Source organism: Pseudopipra pipra, chromosome 14 (genome assembly GCF_036250125.1).
Source record: "Pseudopipra pipra isolate bDixPip1 chromosome 14, bDixPip1.hap1, whole genome shotgun sequence".
NCBI classification, from domain to species: Eukaryota; Metazoa; Chordata; class Aves; order Passeriformes; family Pipridae; genus Pseudopipra; species Pseudopipra pipra.
Genome location: NC_087562.1, coordinates 2,164,709 through 2,185,201, shown reverse-complemented (window position 1 = coordinate 2,185,201; position 20,493 = coordinate 2,164,709). Strand labels below are relative to the sequence as shown.

General features: G+C 52.5%; 2 protein-coding genes across 3 annotated transcripts in view; one reads left to right on the top strand and one right to left on the bottom strand.

The window, feature by feature from the left end:
* Nucleotides 1-4,562: 4,562 nt before the first annotated feature.
* Nucleotides 4,563-8,382, top strand: TPPP3 (tubulin polymerization promoting protein family member 3). Its single transcript, XM_064670778.1, has 4 exons — nucleotides 4,563-4,659; nucleotides 5,813-6,004; nucleotides 7,074-7,227; nucleotides 7,441-8,382. The coding sequence occupies exons 2-4, from the start codon at nucleotides 5,817-5,819 to the stop codon at nucleotides 7,627-7,629; spliced, it is 531 nt and encodes a 176-aa protein (XP_064526848.1). The 5' UTR covers nucleotides 4,563-4,659; nucleotides 5,813-5,816; the 3' UTR covers nucleotides 7,630-8,382.
* Nucleotides 8,383-18,527: 10,145 nt separating this feature from the next.
* The window catches only part of PLEKHG4 (pleckstrin homology and RhoGEF domain containing G4), a 90,062-nt gene continuing 88,096 nt past the window's right edge, over nucleotides 18,528-20,493 (bottom strand). For both annotated transcript variants that reach the window (XM_064670741.1, XM_064670743.1), the window contains one exon: nucleotides 18,528-20,387. Coding sequence is in view for 1 of the 2 variants with exons in the window: in XM_064670743.1 (XP_064526813.1) it covers nucleotides 20,382-20,387 (6 nt within the window). In the remaining variant the exon portion in view is untranslated. The remainder of the gene's footprint in view (nucleotides 20,388-20,493) is intronic.

Below are 20,493 nucleotides of genomic sequence, written 5' to 3'. Positions count from 1 at the left end.
CAGTTTCCTCATTTTTGCAGCCACTCCTGGATCTGCCCAGTCGATGTTCCCAACTGTTGGTTCACTTCTCCCTGAGCCCCTGATGTCCCAGCAGGGCTCAGCACCGTAACCAGTGTGGGGGTGACAGCAGTCCCCTCTCCTTAGGGCCCTGTGGATGTTACATAGGACTGCCTTCCCTGAGGGGTAAGGATCAGGGATCACCTTTTCCCAGAGGTGTGTAACCAGCCTGGTTTCTGTGCTGGAGCAGGGTGAGCACCAGGGGGAGGAGGCCCAACCAGCTCTGCATCGGGGTGCAGAAAGGTTGCTGTGCCCTTTGGGCTGAGGGGAGCTGGGTTTCCTGGTCTGTCAGATGTCCAGGGGAAGAAACCTCTGGCATGTTCTGAGGTGCCAGGTTTTGGGCTCAGTCTGGGAGGGAAGGGGATGTCCTACAGTTTGCTGGAACATGACCCTGTCCAGGAGCATGGGACTTACCCTGAGGTTCCCATTTAGTCCTCCCCTTCCCAGGCTCTGCTGCCCACTGCCCTACTGAGAACAGCACCAAATTCCTCTGTCACACACAGAGAGACCTGAGGAGGCTCTCTGCCCCCAGAGCCCCCAGCAAGCAGTGCAGAGCCCCATAAGCTCTGGGCTGTCCTGGTTCTGCCCAGCCTTGCAGGCTTTGTGAGGTGCAGGAGCCAAACACCTTTTTTTGGAGGCCAGTGGGATCCTGGGCAGGGAAGCCATCCTTCTGCTGCCTTCAGCTGGAACATTTTCTCTGCTCTACTGAATAACTCGAGGCTGCCAAACATTGCTGTGTCCATGTGTTGGAGCAGCTGGGTGCTTTGCCAAGAGCCAGGCTCCAGCAGGACGGGCTCTCAGCACTGCCAGCGTTGGACTCTGATCTCCTGAACCTCACAGGCAGCAGGCAGGACTGTGTGTGCCACATGGTGGTTTGAATTGGGCTGGGGTTTGTGTTTTTGCCACAACCACATCAAAGGAGGACTGTTGAAGATGCATAATGGGCACTCAAGAGTGAAGATGGTGAGGCTGAGATGGTTTTAGCTCCTGAGAGAATTGCACTCTCCTTCCCAACCTTGCTTCTGTTCTCTTGGGACTCTAATGCTGATAACCCCACAGGTTCAGATGCCAATGGTATTTCTGCTTTCCTGGATGAGGAAGGTCCACAGCAGACCTGTGGCAGCAAGCAGAAGGATAGAATCACATTAGGGTGCTGCTGCAGAGTCCAGCATGTGGGCAGAGTGGTCCTGGTCTCGACACCAGAGGATTGCAATGACTGCAAGGTACAGCCCCAGACCATTAGAGAGCTGGGTTAAGGTGAGAGCTTTAACTCCCCCTCACTGCAGAAACATTGAGGTCTGACATCCCCAAGCACCTCCTCCAGCACTAAATAAAAGGTTTTTGCCAGGGCATGAACTCTCCCATCAGCAGGAGGCAGCGCCCTGGACCAGCTGTTTCCACCACGAGACACTGTGGCTTTTTATTAGGAAGAAGCAATGATTTGCAGGATGACAGCTTTGCACAATCCTCTAAAATCCGAAGTTGTGGTCCCTGGCCACCCTCTGGCAGCTGTGTCAGGCCTTGCAGTGCCTGCTGTGAGCCTCCTGCCTTGGCATGGGATGAACGTCCTGCTTGCTTTCATCTTCGGGCCTGGCTCAAGTTTCTTTGTCTACCCTTTGAAGTCAAGGGGACCTTCCTTTGGGAAATGATTTTGTGTGAGTCCGTTCCTGCCCTTGCTTTTGACACGTCCCGAGAGCATCTCAATGAGCTGCCTTGAATTGCGGGGGGCGGGGGAAAGGAAGTTCCTGCCAGAGGATGGAGCTTTGCCCCCCTCCTGTGTGCCCGGTGCCGGTGGCACAGCCGGCACACGCAGAGAACACAGAGCACACACAGAGCACACACAGAGCACACAGAGCACACACAGCACACAGAGCACACACAGCACCCCGCGATCGCGCTGCTGGCAGCCGCAGCTAAGCCCTGCTGATGCCTTGTGGACACGCTGTTGCCGCGGTGACCGTACACAGATTGCACAACCTCCGAAACACTTCCCTCTGTTTTGTAGCAACTCGCGCTGGAGAAGCAGCGTTCCCGCATAACCTCATCCCACCCCAGACGCGGCCGAGCCAGCGACTCATTCCTGAAACGAGATGACTCCCGGGAGCCTGGAGTGCCCAGCCCCGGGGGAGGTGAGGGGCAAAGAGGATGAGGGTGAGCACAGAGGGTGCTCCGAGGTTGTGCTGTGCTCTCGTGCAAGCTCTGAGCTGTGCCTTGAGCAGTCGCAGCACTCGGGGGCTCCGTGTGAAGGCAGGGAGAGGGACACAGTCCTAGCAGGGACCATTCCAGCAGCCGAAGCTGCACCTCGGGGACACTGAGCTGTGTGTGAGCCTCGGTGTGTCAGGAGCAAGCACTGGAGTCTTCTGCTCATTAAGGTCCCTGGGGCAGGAGACAGCCTGGGAAAATCCTGACCTTGATTAGAAGGGAAATGTCCCTGGAGAGCTGAGCCCTGAGCCATGTACATGCTCCTCCACTGCAGCACAGGACCTGTGCAACCTCCCTCTCAACTCCTGCCCGTCCTGTGGGCTCTGGATCAAGCCCCAGCCTCCTCCTGGGCTTCCTTTTCCGGGCTGCATGAGGAACAGCAGGAGCCAGCCAAGGACCACGCTCCATCCCAACATGGTGACAACAAATGCACAACAAACCCCAGCCCTTAGGAACAGAAACCTGACCTGCTCAGCCCGACCCTGTGGGGCAACTCGCCAGCTGTGGCTCAGTGCTCCCCCTTGCCCAGCTCTCCCCATGTGCCATCTCTTGGCTCTTTGGGCTCTGCAGCCCCAGGACCAGCTGGAGCTCCTACAGAAGAGCTGTCAATGTGCCCAGCTCCTGCCTGCTGCTGACTGGAACTACTGTGCGGTCAAGCCCTGCAGAGCTGCTGCAGCCTGGATGCTCCAGCCCACGTTACCTGGGCTCCTCTCCGGAGCTGACACTGAGCCAGAGACACCTGTTCCAGTGGGGAGTTGCAGGGCAAGTTAAGGACAAGACTGTACCTTCAGCAAGACTTATCCACCCTCCTTGATGTGGCAGTCTCAGTTATTCCCCTCTCCTTTAATCAGAGAGAAGGCAAAAGCTCTTCCCCATCTTCTGCAGTGTCAGATGAACCTCCACACCAATCCTGCCCATGCTGGACTATCCTCTGCAGGATGTCCTTGCCACCCTGCCTCTGGCTGGGCCGGGAAACAGCAGCTCCTGCAGAGACCTTGATGGAGACGTCACCAGGATGGTTGGGGGATGTAACACAGTGGCTGTAACATGTGGCTGTGACCAGCTGGGGCTACCAAAGCAGCCAGGTGCTGTGACACGCCTGCAGCCTCTGGCACCAGCCCCAGCACTCACCTCTGAAGTGGGAGGTAAACTTAATGATCCCAAACTCCCAGAGCTGGCTGGTGGTCACCTCTGGAGGTCTCCAGTCCCTGCTCCAAGCCAGGATCAGTGTGAACAGGTTGCTCACAGCTTTGTCCAATCAAAAACTATGTCAACTATGTCCCAGCAGAGAACGTGTGCCCCTCAGCCAAGAGGAGGAGGTTGTCACTGAGGCTCTACCCCACAGCAAAGGGCTCTGGGTGCACGAGCAGAACTGACACCCCTGGGGCAGCCCAGCCGTGGGGACAGCCCTGTCCTGGGGCTCCTCTGCACAGGGACCAGGGCAGACACAGACCACAGGCTGCCAAATGCTGTGTTGTTCGAGTCACTTCCCAGCTCCCCAAGCTGCTGATTTGCCCACAGGACCCCCATGGCAGCAGCAAACCACACTCTGCACCCCCTGTCTGTGCACAGTTCCCGATGGTGCTGTGGCTGGTCACCCACGATGGCCTGAGCCCAGGGAGTGCCAGCAGAGCACTGGGACAGGAACGGGCTCTGGGCAAACAGCTGAGGTGGGGCCATGAGTAAGTGATGTGGGCTGTGTTGGGGCTCCATGACAACCACAATATTTGGGCACTGCCTCAGCTCGCAGCACCCACTGGGAGCCCTGTGTGTGGTCATGCTCTGGGCTGCCAGGATGGGCAGGCTGGCATGTGGCTGCTCCAAGGATGTCCCACTGGGCCATGCAGAGGGGACAGGTGCTTGTACAGCAAGACAGTTGGCATTTGTCCCCACAGCCTGGGCAGTGGCCTTTGGTCCATGGTGTCACCACCAAGAGGGGACAGTTCCTCAGTGCAGGGGCACGGTGGCTGTGTGGGGCAGGGGACAGGGCTGCAGGGCAGAGCACAGCAGGGCTGCCAGGGGGAGTCTGGGGGGAAAGGGAGGTGGAGAGACCTCTTGGGGTGATGGTGTGGTCTCGTGGGGTCTTTGTGGGGCAATGTTGGGGCTTTGTGGGGTGATGGAGAGACCTCGTGGGGTGGAGGAAAGACCTTGTGGAGCTCCGGTAAGGTCTTGGGGAAAATCAGAGGGGCTTCACGGGCTGGTGGAGGGGTATCCCAGAGGCGATGCAGCTCCGCCCGGGCTCCGTCTCCCCGCCCCGAGGGCGCTCCCGGCCGAGCCGCGGCCCGGGGGAGGCGGGAGGGGGCGGCTGGAGGGCGCGGCCCGCGGCCCCTCCCGTCGCTATGGCGGCGCCTTAAACCGGCGGCGGGGCCGCCCCCCCGCCTCAGAGCGCGGCTCCGCGAGGTGAGTGACCGGGCGAGCGCGGCCGCGCCGCGGACGGGACCCCCCGCACCCCCGAATCCCCGAACCCCCCGCGCCCCCCGCGCCCCGCTGCCCGGTCTGGGGCCGCTGCGCGGGGAAGGGGGTACGGAGTGGGGGCGGCGGGGGCGGTCGCTGCCCCGGCACCCCCCAAAGCGCCGGCGGTGACCCCCCCCAGCCGGGAGGGGACAGCCCCTGCTCCGCGCTGCGGGGCCGTGCGGGGCGTTGCGGGGCCCGGGTGCTGGGAGCCCGCGGGATCGCGGGGCCGGGCGGCGACCGGCGGCATCCCCGCCCCGCCGCACCTCCTTAGCGACGGTCGCCAGGCAACGCCCATCCTCCCTAACGACGGTCCTAGGGACCACTCCCCGGCCCTCGCCGAGCCTCCGGGACCCCGCCGGGCATCCACCGGGCGACGTGCCCGCTCTGCACCTCGGTGCACCCGGGCCCCCCTGGGCACTGGAGCTTTCCCGGGTACCACCACGCCCTTGCCGAGACTCTGTGGGTGCTCGGCGCGTGGTGAGGGATGCTGAGCCGGCAGGGTGAGGCTGGCGAGGCGACGGCAGGCGGGGAGCAGGGATGGGGAGCGGCCGCGGTGCTGTGACGAGGCGCAGGGGCCCACTGGCAACTTGGCAGCCTGAGAGGCACCACGCTTGGCCCAGCTCTAGGGAGCAGGGCACAGGGACTGGGGTGCTGCAGCTCCGTGCAGGGGGGATGCAGGCAGGGCAGAGGTGGGGCTGGAGGCAGGCAGCGGTGCCGGTTCTCCTGATCTGCGAGCGGGAGAAAGGCGGCCGCATTGCGTCATTCCCGGAGCGTGCTCCCGAGGGGACAGGCTGATGTGCTCACTCCTTGCCGGCCCCCAGAGCTGACAGCCTGGCTGCTGACAGCTCTCGACCAGGAGCCTCTGTTCCCCAAGGCACATTCTTGGCTGTTGGCCTCGGGGCTCATCCGAGGTTGCCACCAGCCCTCACCCCACGCCCACAGGCACTGACAACACCTCGACCCTGCTGCAGCGCCTCCACCCTCGCCAGCCCTTCTCCTCCTCCTCCTCCTCCTGCCCTCAAGGACCCAGGAGCAGCCAGCTGAGCTCTGCCAGCCAGAGCCTGGGCAGTGACGGGCCCCTCTGCCCCCTGTCCTGCAGCCCCATGGCTGGGAACGCTGAGATGGCATCCCTGGAGGAAAGCTTCCGCAAATTCGCCATCTACGGCGACACCAAGGCAACAGGGCAGGAGATGAACGGGAAGAACTGGGCCAAGCTGTGCAAGGACTGCAAAGTCACCGATGGCAAAAGCGTCACCAGCACCGATGTGGACATTGTCTTCACCAAGGTGAAGTAAGTGAATGGGATTTTTGGGGCCTCCAGCTGCCCAGAGGGTGAGGATGCCCTTGCAGTGTTGGCAGGGTGGCGGTGCCTGGGTGTGGGGTCCCTGCAGAGCTGTGATACCCCGGCTGTGCATCCAGGCTGTCCATCCCATGGCATGGAGCTGCAGGTGCTGCCCTGCAGTGTCCTTCCTTCAGGGAGGGTGTGTGGCTGCTTCTGCAAGGCCTAATGATAAATTAACCCAAATGTGGGGATGGAAGGCTCAGATTTTGTCCAGACACTGTACCCCTGCTCCCACTCCTGCCATTGGGATGGGCCTGCCTGGCTCCCCTCTGAAAAGAAGGTGCCCTGTGATGTTAAGGGGTGTCCTGTGTGATGTGGGCCATCCCTGGGCCTGGCCAGCCAACGCCAGAGCTTGAGGAGGACTCTGGTCCATGGAGGTCACAGAGGCAGCTTGAAGGGCTAAAAGGCACCTGGAACTTTTTTGGGGTCCCTGGGGACACAGTGACACCTGATACTCTGCACCAGGGTGCAGGAGCAAGGATGGGTGGAGAACCTGCTCCATCCTCATGCTCTGTCCAGGCATCACCTCGTTCCTGGGTGGGGTCAGGAGGGGCTGAGCACTGGGCAGTTTTTGGGGCACAGGAGGGCAGGTTGCTGTGCTGAGATGATGACCAGGAGCTCATGGGAGAGATGCTCTGTGCACATCCTTATGAATTCGACCAGAGGATTGATGCCTGCCAGGGGAGAGAGGGTGCTGGGCATCCCAGGCGGGCTGGGAGCAGTGGAAATGGATGCACGTCCCTGCCTGACCAGCACCCAAGTCCCAGAGCACTTCCATGCGCCCTGGCTTTTGGCACCAGGGACTTCAACAGCATGTGGCTGAAAAGCTCCTGGAGCTCAGCACCAGCTGTGCCCAGCCCAACCCACTCAGCTGGGATTGCTGTGGTGGAATTTCAGAGATGAGTGAGGGGCCCAAGGCTGGTGGAGAACAAAGGAAGGGTCTCCCTGATGCAGCTCATCCCATTTGGAGGCACAAACTGAAGAGGTGCTGATGGCAGCCTGGGTTTTGTGCTTGCAGAGGGAAGACAGCCCGTGTCATCAACTACGAGGAGTTCAAGAAGGCACTGGAGGAGTTGGCCCCCAAGAGGTTTAAGGACAAGAGCAAAGAGGAGGCGTACGAAGCCATCTGCCAGCTGGTGGCAGGGAAGGAGCCCATTAACGTGGGTGTCACGGTGAGTGAGGAGCCCCTCGGCTGCTGGGAGTAGGAGGGATGGTCAGGAGGGGAAGATAGAGCTCTGCCCGCAGTGCTTCCCAGGAGACCCCATGGCCCTGGGGGTTGCACAGGGCACAGGGGGCTGTGTAGGGCACTTTGGTGGGTGTCAGGAGCAAAGGGTGAAGGGGACAGGGCACGTTCTTGACTCCCGTGTCCCATCTCCCCACTGCAGAAAGCCAAGACAGTGGGGGCCGTGGAGAGGCTGACGGACACCTCCAAGTACACGGGGTCCCACAAGGAGCGCTTCGACGAGAGCGGCAAGGGCAAGGGCAAGAGCGGGCGGGAGAACATCGTGGACACCAGCGGCTACGTCAGTGCCTACAAGAACGCGGGCACCTACGATGCCAAAGTGAAAAAGTAGGGAGGGGTGCCCGCGGCGCCCACCGCCCCGGTCCCTGCTCGCCCGCCGTGGGGTGGGCGCTCACGTCAGCCCTGGGACGTGCCCGTGTGAGGTGGGGCCCGGGAGGCTGCGCTGGGGCCAGCCCCAGGCTGGCGGGATGTCGGCCGCCCAGCGCTGATGTGATTGGGAAAGTCTCCGGGCCGTGTGCTCTGCCCCAGCGCTGCGTCTGTCTCACCCTGTGCTGTGATCTCCCCATCCCGTCCCGTGTCCCCCGCGCTGTCACCCCCAGTCCCACACCGCTGGCAGCGTCCACCGTACTAACAGCACTGCTCCTCAGGGCTCCCCCGCCCCGCTGGCACCCAGACCTTCCCTACCTCAGCCCCGGCTTTCGGGGCACCCTCCCCCGTCCCACCGGGGACCGCAGCCTGTCCTCCCTGCAGACCTCACGGGGACCTACCTTAACCCTGCACCAATTACACCACAGCCACCTCCTCCTTCCCCACCGGTGCCCTCACCACGGGGCTGCCTGGCTTTGCCACTCGCCCAGCACCACGGAAGGCTCAGACCCTGCGGTGCCGTCAGTGCCGGAGCTGCCGGGATGCTCCTGGCCCAGCCCCAGGAAGCATCCCGGGACAGCTTGGTGTCGCCTGGCCACTGGCAAAGGTCTCCGACCTGAACCCCTGCGGCCTCCCGCTGCCTTCGTGAAGCCCAGACCAAAGGATGCTGCAGACCCACGCTGTAACCCGGCTCTGCAATAAAGCCCCTCCGCACTGACGCTCCGCTCTGGTTGTGTTCGCGGGACCGCGCAGGGACAGCCCCTGTGGCCGCTCCCCCGCCCGGCAGAGGGGGCTCGGCCGGTCACGCCGCCCCAGGAGAAGCCGTGCCGGGGGCTCGGCCCTGGCCACCGATGATTTTGGCAGCTCCTGGCTGGCCCCGAGTTGCCTGAGCAACCACAGGCACACAAACACGAACGCCTGGCTCCCACTCCTGCTCTGTTTGCAACCAAACACACAAGCTCCTGGTAACGATCCCTGGGAACAGGCTGGGCTCCAGGATGGGACGGCAGCTCCGGGATGGGATGGTCACTCTGGCGGGTGTGTGAGGCTGGCTGTAGGTGTTGCCACCCCGATCCCAGGCATGGCCTGAGCCTGCTGAGGTGTTGCCAGGATGACTGTGCCAGGCTTTCCAGCTAGGTGCCTTCCTCCAGGATCATTCGTTCAGAGCCAGGCTTCCTAAATAACCCACAGGAGCTATTTCCAGGTGCCTGAGCTGTGGCACTGGCACTGCCCAGGCCGTGAGGGATGTTACCAAAGGCACACACGTGGCCTGGGCAGGCTCACTCCCTGCCAAAGCACAGCACTGCACCTCTGCATCCCACCTGCAGAGACACCTGCTTTGGAAAACACAGGAGAAGGAAGAGGTTGTCTTATTCTGGCCTGGATTCATCCCCATCCCCAGTGAGGGCCTAGCAGTAAGTGTCTACCAGTGGTAGGCTGGGGTGAGGACTGGGGGATCTTAGTCCTTCTTTGAGCAGGTCAGAGGGATTCGTGGCTCTCTATCCCCCTCTCTCTGAGCATCCAGTGTTCATCCTGCAAACACCTGTTGCTGCAGGGGGAGGGACTTTTTCCCAGCTCCACAAACGAGGTACAGAATTCCCAGGGCCAGGTTGCCCTGCGTGCCTCGAGGTCCATGGAGGTGATTCAACCCTGTCCTTGTGCAGCCTGGAGAAAGAAAAAAGTTTTGGGCAGAGGTGAGCAGGTCAGGCCCCATGGGACTCGTCCCCTGCCTGTATGCAGCCCCTGTCAGGACCTGGCTGTGGATCACAGGGAGGTGTCAGGGCAGTTCTGAAGGGCAGTTTTGGGTACTGACATGTTTTTGATATTGGGAAATCAGGACTGGGAATCATGCAAGTCTGGAATGGTTTGGGTGGGAAAGGACCTTAAAGAACCACCTCATTCCAATCCTCCTGGCATGGGCAGGGACACCTTCCACTATTGCAGTTGCTCCAAGCCCTGTCCAACCTGTCCTTGGACACTTCCAGGGATGGGGCAACCACAGCTTCTCTGGGCAACCTGTGCCAGTCTCTCACCACCCTACTGAGCCACTGTTGCTGAACAGAAGCAGCTTCTTTGCAGCCTGTGAAACCACTGCCAGAGAATTAGACCAACAGGGTCTAACGGCTGCAAAGTGCCTCAGATCAACCTGCAAAGAAGTCACATCCTCTGAAGTGACTGGAACAGCTTTCTGGGAACAATGAGATGTCGATTTGGGTCACCAAAAATGGCAAACATCACACAGCCACTTGGCACGGTTGAAGCCAGATGGAGACACAGCCTCAGGGGCAGGTAAGTGCAAGGAACATGGCCTTTAAACACCAGTCTTTATGAGTGGGCAGGAAAGCAGAGGCCTCTGGGGTGGTTGGCACTGGAGCACAGGACAGACGAGGAGAGGCCAAGCTGGGGTGCTCAGCCCTCGGGAAGACCCCAACCTGAAGGAACTCCCACAGGACCAGCAGGTCCAGCTGTTTCCCCAGCGAAGCTTGCAGTGGTGCCACAGGCTGCTGAGGCAGAGGAGACCTCCAGATGTCAGCCGCAGATCTGCTTTGTGTGATGAAAAGTGACGCTGCCCAAACAGAAGGGCCTGCAGCCACTTCCCTGGGTAACGAGCTTGCTCTGGCCCGGCGCTCGCTCTCGGCTTGGCTCCACACCAGCCCCAGGAAGACACTTTGCAGCCAGCCTGCAATTCCCTGGCAGCGGAGGAGCCAGAGGGCGGAAGGTGTCTCAGCCAGTATTTATGTTGTTTGCATTGATCCAAGCCCCAGACATGAAGCTTTTTTTTTCTCCTTCCCACTTGTCTCTTCCCCTTGGCTGCTCTCCGGTCGTGCTCCCGCAGCGGAGGGACGGGCCAGACCTCCCCCCAGCCCTGCCTCAGACACCCACCTCCTCCACCCTTCCAGGCAAACCCAGAACCTCTCATGGGCTGATGTCCCACCTTGCCAGCAAGACGTGCAGCCCAGAGGGCTCAGATGGGTGGTTACAATTAATTTAGCTGTAAAATGTGTTCTCTGCCCCCAGGGTCACTTCCCTGGAGTGTTTCTAAAATCATCTGGGGTCATGGCTGATGTGCTTCATGCTTTGACAGCACTGATGTGCCTGGGATAAGGGATCTGACTCCTCCAAGAGATCATTTTTCTCTGGGATGACCAGAGATTTGACCAGAGATACTGATGAGGATGGATTACTCTGCTCCTCAAGGACACAGATTTGTTCCTAGAAGAAGGAGGCAGTGGATGCCAATATGCCCAGGGAGGTTTTAGCTTTTCTGTGCCTGTGCAGGATCACCAGGAAGAGCTCACATGGCTGTTGTTCCAAACATCTGCTCCCCCAGGGATCATCCCTCCTCGGAGGGCACTGTGCTGGTGCAGAGCAGGTCCTTGATCTGGGGCCAGGCAAAACAGCTTCCCTACAGAGCTGTACCTGCACTGCTCCCTCGGTACTTTTCCATTTCCCTGCTAGCCTGATGGACAGCGCTCTCCAAAACACACAGGCAAGGCTGTAAATCCTGTTCAGACAAGATTCAGAGCACGGTTTGTATCACCTAAACCTGGGACTCAAACTTCAAACTCCTCCTGTCAGTGCCCTGAGATATTGGTTTGACCACGAGTGTTCCAGGCAATGCTTCACTGCCAGCTGTGTGTTCCAGCACCGTGCTGGAATATTGATTTAGTATCATTTTAGAGGGAATTCAATTAACTAAATTACCATCTTCCCAGCATGGCATGGTTCCAGATAAAATGTTATTATCCAGAACTCATGCCCACATTTTGTTAATGTAATAACTGCGGCAGGGTTGTAAGAACACAGGGGCAGATGGAAGCAGGAAGACGCAGAGAAGGAAAGCAAAAAGCAAATTATTTGATTCACAAGATTTAAGTACAGCACGAGATTTCATACAAGGTCGAACTGAGCACAGTCCATGGTTAATGTCTATTTTGTTCCCTCTAGAAAACACAACTGTACAGTTGCTCTGAGCTGCAGAACTGCCCAGAGCCGGGTGCTGAGGCACTGATGAGCATCTCCCCAGAGAGGGTGATGGTGTGTTCCTCATGACTGATGCATTTCTCAGCTGGGAGAGGCGTTTTGGGATCGGTGGGGCTGCCCTCTTCAGTCAGCTGCTGCAGCAGGACAGTTTGTGGCCACCTCGGCAAGGCTGTTGCAGAAAAAAAATTAAAGGGTGAGCAGGCACTGGGGAGGGGGCACCTGTTATAGGGATATTTTCCCCAAACTGATACACTGATTTCATCATGGAACCATAGAATGGTTCGGGTTGGAACAGATCTTAAAGACCCTGTCATTCCAAAGCCCCTGCCATGGGCAGGGACACCTTCAACTGGACCAGACTGCTCAAAGTCTCATTGTGGTGCTGCATCCTCCCCCCTCCCCCTTCATTTGTGACCAATCCAGCCTGGCTTTGGATACTTCCAGGGATGGGGCAGCCAGAGCTTCTCTGGACAACCTGTGCCAGGCCTCACCAACCTCACGGGGAGGAATTTCTTCCCAAAATCTATTCTAACCCTGCCCTCTGTCAGTTTGATGCCATTCCCCTTTATCCTGTCACTCCATGCCCTTGTCCAAAGCCCCTCTCCAGCTCTGAAAGATCCTTCAGTTTTTCTTTACTGCATGTGGGTGTTTAATTCCTGGAGATGCAGTAGCTGGAAGCAGCAGCCTGATCCATCTCTTGTAAGGTGGAATCTGATACAAGGCTCTCCTCCAGCCCTTCGTCCAGCTGCTGAATCAGATAATCCCTTTGGGATGAGACAAGATATAAGAAAATAAACCCAAAATCCCCAGAATCACAAAGGGTCATAAATGTTACAAGAAATGAATCACTTTTCTACAGTTTTCCCCGTGTCTGGTAAGTCCCTTGGAGCCTTCCCAGTGGTGCTGCTGAGCCCTCGGAAGCGATAAATGTCCGTGAGTGAAACATGGTGTGAGTTTAAGCAAACCCTTATGTCACTGCTTTGAAGTGCTTGTCTGAAACACACTTCTAAAAGAAAAAAAAAAAAAAGACATTTTCAAAGCATTCCTGCATAGGTGTGCAAAAAAAAAAAAAAAAAAAATCCTGAGCAAACAGTAAAATCTGAAAGGCACCGAGATATTCCGGCGTTTTGGCAGCGAGCTCAGGTGATGTCAGGAAACAAATCTAAACAGAAATGTTTCTATGGAATTTTTTTTCTCTTTTTTTTTTTTTTTTTTGGAGACCTAATTGGAAACAGATTTTTTGCTTTGGATTTAAACATTTCCCTGCAGCATCTGAAGTGCTATTCCCTGCCTTGTGCATGTTGGGGTCGAGGAGCATGAGGAGGGAAAAGCTGAGCATCCTCCTGCTCACGTTGTTGCTGCAGGTTTAGACAGTGGGCTCGGGAAAGTCGTGCAACATCATTTTCCTGGGATTTTTACCTAGTAGGCCTCAAGGTAAATTACAAAATGAATCCAGCAAGGATTTCTTGCACCACTGGGAGGGAGCTCTGAGAAGAGTGAGGAGCTCAGGGTGGGTTAATATCCCGACTGGATGAGCTTGGACTCTCCTGCAGGTGGACTCTGCTGGGAAGGGGTTGTCACTGCCTGACTCAGTGCATCAGAGTTAAGACCCACCAAGTTTAAAAAAGCCAAGTTTTGTGCTGGATGCAGAGCCTGATGTGATGTGCAGCCCCCACAGCCGGGGCAGGGCAGGGGACCAGCAGTGTGGTCATACCAGTAACACCTAAACCAGCCCAAATACACCCACACCACCCGGGAAATGAGGACACTGGAACAGCCACGGCACTCCCTGATGTCCCTGCAGACCATCCAGAGGGTGGGAAGGGCTGCTGGAAATCTTGCTGTGGAGAATCCGGACCCGGATCCTTCCAGGGCTGGACAGTGAGGATGAAGATGGTGGTGGAGGCAGGCAGGGGAGTGTTTGCTCTCCGGGAATCAGGAGGGGCCGCCTGACAGCTGACCAGCTCCTCTGTGTGGCAGCGGCTGGGCCAGCACGGCTGGGACACAGGGGATGTCAAAGAGAGCTGAATATGGATTGAAAGACTCCACAGGCACCGTCTAAAAACGGGATCTGTCCGATAGCAAAGCTTGGAACTGTCAACTGGTTCACACTGCACAGGCTGGAGAGGACAACAGTGACCAGGCATTTGTTTACACAGTGTTTATTTATTGAAAATGAAAATATCCTTATTTAATGTTTTATTTTTCAGAAAATAAATAATTATTTTTCTACCTTATCCCAAAACACCATCTGGCCGCCCTTCTTCCACCCTCCCTGTAAGATCTGTCGTCTAAAAGCATCCACCAGGGCTTTGACACCCCTGTAAGTTTTTAATTGCAGAGAAGTCAACCCAGAGAGAAAGCCAGAGAGACTGACAGCTCCAAAATTATAAACCTGACACAAAACCCAGCCTCCAAACCACCGTCTGGGATGCTTATTAACAAAGAAATTAAATAAATCAGCTCCATGTCAGCTGAGACTTCCAGGAATAACACACAGAATGATAATGGGTGACCCTAAGGGAATGTTAAAGACATACAAACTCATCAGTGAGCTGTGGCATAGCTTTGGAATGCAGTTATTATTGTACAGATTTATTTATATATTAACTTTTAATGTAGAAATTATTGATATAGATATTAAGGTGTGGAGTTAGCCTGCATTCATATTGACATTCCTTTTTTTTTTTTTTAATGCTGACCTTGTCCCCAGAGAGAGCTTAAAAATATTATTTTGAAAGAGATTTAAAATATTTAAGAATTAATAAAATATTAATATTTATAAAATATTGATTAAAATATTTTATAAATTATAATTTATATTTTATATATAATTTATATATAATTATATATATTATATTATATCTATAATTATATAAATATAAATATTATATATATTTAATATATTATATATATTTAATAAAATATTAAAAATATTAAAATATTTATGACCACTCCTATATCTTTATCTAAAGCCCTTTAAATTTTTTTTTTTTAAAAAAACAAAAATCTTGCCTGATAAAACTGATTAGTTAATTTATGAGCTGTCATATTCCAGGTTTCCTCGGCTTTTTTTATTCCTTGGATCTTGCTTCTCACCTGTTTCTCATTCTAAGACAAATGACACAAACAGCATCTAATTAAAGAGATCTGTCATGTAGCATTGTGTTAATTATTGGCTTTTAAGATAAATTGCAGCCCTGCCCCTTCCTCCAGGCCTTTGGGAGGGTTCAGCCTGATGGGATGGGATTAATTTCCTTAGAGCAATGGCAGGGAGAGGGGGTTTTGGTGGGGCTGTCCCTCTTCCAATGTGCCCCAAAATTCAGAAATATCAAGATTTTAGTGTCTGGTTGTTTTTCTCTTAAAATTTTTCATCTTTCTTGCCTGAAAGGTTGTTTCATTGTTTTTTTTTTTCCTGTGTTACATTTAAATATTTAATTTGCTTTGAAATTGTTGGGCAGTATCAGCAACAAGTTGATCATATGTATGAAAAACTCTCAGCTAAGCAAACTGTGAGGGCAACTTAACTGTGCTTCTGCACTGTGAGTTTTGATCATCAGTGCTGTCTAGAGCTACAAACTGTCTCTAAAAGCAAGTAAGTTCAATTCTTAGATGCATTTAGAGTGGGGTTTCCCCCCCATCCTTTTCCAGACATGCTCTTGACTCCCTGTTTGTGGCCACTTGCATGAGAAATAGCCTAAAAACATTCCAAGCATCAGGTGTCATCCTCCCCCACGGTTTTTTCTGCTGTAGGAATTGTGTTGTCCACTGTCAGTACAACCTCTGGCTCCTTGGCTGTGGTTGCTGTGCTGCAGGAAGGCTTTTTTTCAGGCTTGAACTGAACTTCTTCTGTCTGTTTTTAGCGGACAACAGATTAAACCACGTCCACCATAGAATTAGTCTTCAAAAAAATTATTATTTATTATTAATAAATAATAAAATTATTATAAAATATATATTATAAATTAAAGTAAATAATAAAATAAAATAAATAATAAAATTATTATTATTAATAATAATTCTAAAAAATTATTATTTTTTAGAGGAAAAACCCTCTAAAATCACTGAGTCCAACAATTCCCCCAGCACTGCCAAGCCCACCACTAAACCATGTCCCCAGATGCCACATCAAATGGCTTTTAAATCCCTCCAGGGATGCTGACTCCACCACTGTCCTGGGCAACCTGTTCCAATGCCTGACCACCCTTTTGGTGAAGAAATTTCCCCAAATATCCAAATTATCCAATTATTTTTTCTTGCCAAGAGGACTGTGACTGACATAGCAATAAATATCTGCACCTCAAAATCCTAACTAACTATGGAATGGCATGTCCAGGGGTGTGGGGGAATTTATGTGGTGCTTATTTTCATTTTACTGCCATTGTTTGAACATTTTAAGAGTACACTGGCCATGTTTCTGTTCGCTGCTCTGTGTAACAACCCCAGGGTAGCTGTGAACTGGGTTGTTCCAAGGGATTACACCATTAAAACCCTCACAATTTGCTGATTGCCAAGACCCACAGCCACACAGACACACGGGAATGGAAGGTAATGCTCCAGGTCATTTGCCCCATGCTTTTATTTTTCACCACGGAATGGAAAATAAAACGCAAAACCCAATGGGGTTCTAAAATAAAATGTCACGTTGTTTCAGAATTTACAGGTCTGTTCTTGCCTCTTGACACGTTTTCCTCTTTGGTGTGAAGGAACCAGGGAGTGTCACGGGATCTGCAGAAGAGGTAACTCATTTTTATGTCAGTCACTGGTATTTCTCAAGCCTCAAAGTCAAGTCGCTCCATTTCCTGGATCTCTGTTGTGGAAAGAAGCTCCTGTTCAGGATCACTCTGATAATTACAGACTATTTATTGACCAAGATGATTTTGTGTTTAGGCACCTTCATTTTTACATACAGAGCTCAAAAGTTAGATTTTCTCAGCTCTGCTGAATTGCATTTATTGTATTAGCATTAATTTTGCAGCCACAGCCTTTCTTGGCTGTGGGCAAAGTGGGACTTTCTATGTGGCTTCCCTAGACTTTTTTTTCATTCTTAGATAATATTGTCTGTAGAAGGATGTCAAAGAGTTTGTGTATATAACTCTGGCAAGGTTTGTCACAGGTATCCAAACAAATAATTGTCACATTCAACTCATCTGCCCTGGTCAGTGAGCACAGAAAATGTTCCAAATTTCACGCCTGACCTTTCTGTAAGAGCTCATTCAATGGTCACCACTTGGGTTTTGGTTTTAATTAACTAGTTAAAAAGAGCAGCTGCTGTGCTTGAGGACAATTTTATGCTGCCTGATCTTATTGAATATGAATATTTTTATCTGGAAAAGGTGGGATTGCCCTTTCTGTTGCTCCCTGAGAAGGTTCAGTTTGCCTGCAAAGAAATTCCTCCTAGTGGGACACCACTGAATTTACTGTCATGTGAAATGGGGAAGTGACAGTTCTTCCTCTTCTCCTATTCTGTGTCTGCATAAATGGAAATATTAAATGGACATCTGAAACAAAGATTTAATCTGCTATTTAGCTACAAGTGTTTTTTATTGTAATTACAGCATAGTTTTGCCTTGTGCCAGTGAAGGGCGAGTCCATACAGGCTGGATGCATGAAATGTGTATTTTCATCCATTAATAGTTGAATTTCCTTTATCCAAACTCTGAGGTTTCTTCTGGTTTCTAAGCCTTTTTTTTCTTTTTTTATTTTTTTTAATGGAATTGTCTCAAAAATGGTTTGGTCCACTGTCTGCACATCTTTAGCAAAAAGGAAAACTGCCCTTCTCTTCAGATTTTTGTGGGGTTTTTTTTACAGCAGGACCAGCAAAGTCAGATTAGTCCAGCTGAAAAACACCCCACCTGCCCCCTCTGCTGGTATCTCTGCTCCGAGGCTGAACAAGGTTTTCCAAAGCTGCAGTGGTGTGGAGGAACACGGGGGATGCTGAGGGAGGGCCCTCTCCCTCCACAGGCAGATCGATCTATCACATCTGTGGAATCCATCAATCACCAGAAATCGAGAGGGCTCAAAACTCCCCTGTCCTGGGAATACCCCGCATTCCACCCAACCAGCCTTCTTGCATTCCCCATCCCTGGAAGTGTTGGATGGGGCTTTGGAGCAACCTGGTCTAGTGGAAGGTGTCCCTGCCCACAGCAGGGGGTTGGAATGAGATGGTCTTTAAGGTCCCTCCCATTCCAAACCATTCCAGGATTTTATGGCTCTAACACCTGAATGGCCAGCCTGGGAACTGGGGTATAAACTGGGTAGGGCCAAGCACAATGCCATAACTTACTAGCAGAGAGTTGTGTTCCTGGGCAGGGGGGATTTCCCAGCAGTCCATTGAGCCTCTCAAGCTTATTTAGGGAAAATGCCATGATGGGCTGTCCACAGGAGGTGTCACAGAGCAGTGTGGGATCCCAGCTTTTCACTGTCAGATTTTATCAGTACCCATGGTTAATCATGGGGGGTGGGAGAAGGGACAGAGACTGTCACTTAACTTGTAGAAGGGCAATAAGTATTGAAAAATATCCATTTTGAGAAAGATTTTAAGGGGTGCTGCTGAACACCTCTGGATTAGGAGCTCATTTATTGTGGTTGCACCTTTTCAAAAATGCATCATCTAATCTGGGATTCCTGACACACGGTCCAGACTCTGTGGAAGTCAAGGAAGGCAAGGGGAAAAGTTCTATTTATGTCAATAAAACAAAACTTTTTTCATTTAATTGGGTGCCAGATACGAAAAGGGGAGGAAAAAAAAAATTTATGTACTTTTCGGTATTAAAATGAGAGGCAGCTCCAGCCTCACCCCAAAGGGTGAGAAACATTGCTTCACTCTGCCCCCAGTATTCTGCTGCTGAAACCATGACACAATGCAAACAAGAGCCATACAAAGAAAATAACCTTTATTAAATCAATCCAACCCTGAAAAAACAGTATCAGGTAAACAACTTTCCAGCAATGCAGAAACCTTAGAAACTGAGAAATTCAGGAAATTTCATGTCCCTCTTGTTGCATCAGTAAATTCTCTCCCTCTCACAACATCAGCTATTGCTGTCTTGACAGCTCCAAAAACCTTGCATTAACCCAGCAATTATCTCAAAACAGTAATTTGTAAAATATTCCCTGTGTAACTGTTTCACACCCAATTTTGTGCAAAGGTGTCCAACTGTGTTCTCTTCGCTGTTTGAAAAAAGAACAAGGTTTTAAAAAAACATCCAGCTTATTAAAAATAAACAAGTGTTTTATATACAGTACAGGAATTTCCAAACCTGAAGGCACACTGTCTCCAGGGCAGCTGTGGGGTGTGACACCCCAGACTGCAGTGCTGCACTGCCAAGGGGAGAAAACTGCAGTTTATTGAATAAAGTACTGCTCCATCTTCCTCCTGAGGCCAAATGTGACACTCCTCTCACACCTGGGGGAGCCTGATTTATAGCCCTGCATAAACCAGGAGTAAACAGGAGCTTGGCAGCAAATAACTACTGTTTCCAAAAATGCTAATTTTCATTTCCTCCAAGGACAGGGAGGGTGTCCCGGCCTCGCAGTGAGTTGGGTGTTACTCGTGACTAAGCCACCCTGGAACACAGGGCACGTTTTTCCTCCAGTTATGCTGCATTACTTCAAACAACATGCACTTAAGGTTCAGCATTATAATCAACACTTTCCACTCAAAACCTGTTGGTCTCGGATGCCAGCACCATCCAAAGCTCCTCAAACAAGCCACGACCGTGCGACTGAAGTACCAGGAGAGGGGCTGAGTCAGAAGTGAAGCAAGCAGCCAGTCACCCCAAAACCAGGGGCTCAGCCAGGACAAGGCACAACAGAGCCTGAACGGAGCCTCTGGGACCTGGCCCAGCAGGGAGAGAGAGACTTGCACTGGGACAGCAGCTACAAGGGCTAAGTGGCTTAAATCAGAGCCAGGAACTTTGGTGGCCTGTGCCTCCAGACCTCCACCAGAACCTCTTCCCCTGCTGGCTGCTCCAAACTCCTCAGCCTGCCTTGGCCTCCCACTGGCATCAGGGGAGTCTCTACCTGGGAAATCTTCCCGTTTTCTGGCAGATGTGCTGAGGATTTCGAGGTTCAGCTGGCAGTTGGTTAGTGCAGAGATGGCACAGGGAGAGTGGCAGAGCTGTGAGATGGTTATGACAGAGATTAGCTCAGCACTGAGGCACTGGAAGAACCATCTGAAGAAACAATTCACTACAACAATGAAACTGCTTTTATTAAAACAGAAGTGTTAAGCCAAGAAAATAAATTATTGCTATAATAGACATATTTAGAACATAAGGAAGGACGTTACATCTTGAGTCCAGGTCAATATAACCCTGAAATAGAAAGTTACACTGCTTTTCTTAAATACCTCAGTTTCATTTCATGCCCTTCCAAAAACTTTATAAAATGTGCAGCTTACACAACAAATAGTAACAGAGTCACTTGTAACAAAAATCTGTACAGCTCTTATCTTTAAAAATAATACATTTTTTTTTTATCCAAACTGTTATGTTACTTATTACTCATAAATATAGGGGCAACAAGTTTTGAATGCCCAAGGTCCCATTCAACACCATAGCTATTAAGTGTAGTTGACAGAAACCTTCTTGGGACTTCCCCCCAGGCAGAGGTCAGGTTTTGGGCTGTTTGAAAGAGCCTGAGTACGGGCCAAAAAAAATCTTCATGGGTGAAGACTGTCTCCTTCTGCTGGTCAGAGGCCTGGGGTCTTCAGGGAGTTTGAAATGGCAATCAAACCTGGAACACAGCACCGTGCAATGGGTTAGACCGGCTGCACTCCCGTGACGTGGCAGGAGCCCACAGGTCCCTCTGTCCTGGCCAGCAGTGACTTTGCAAAACACTT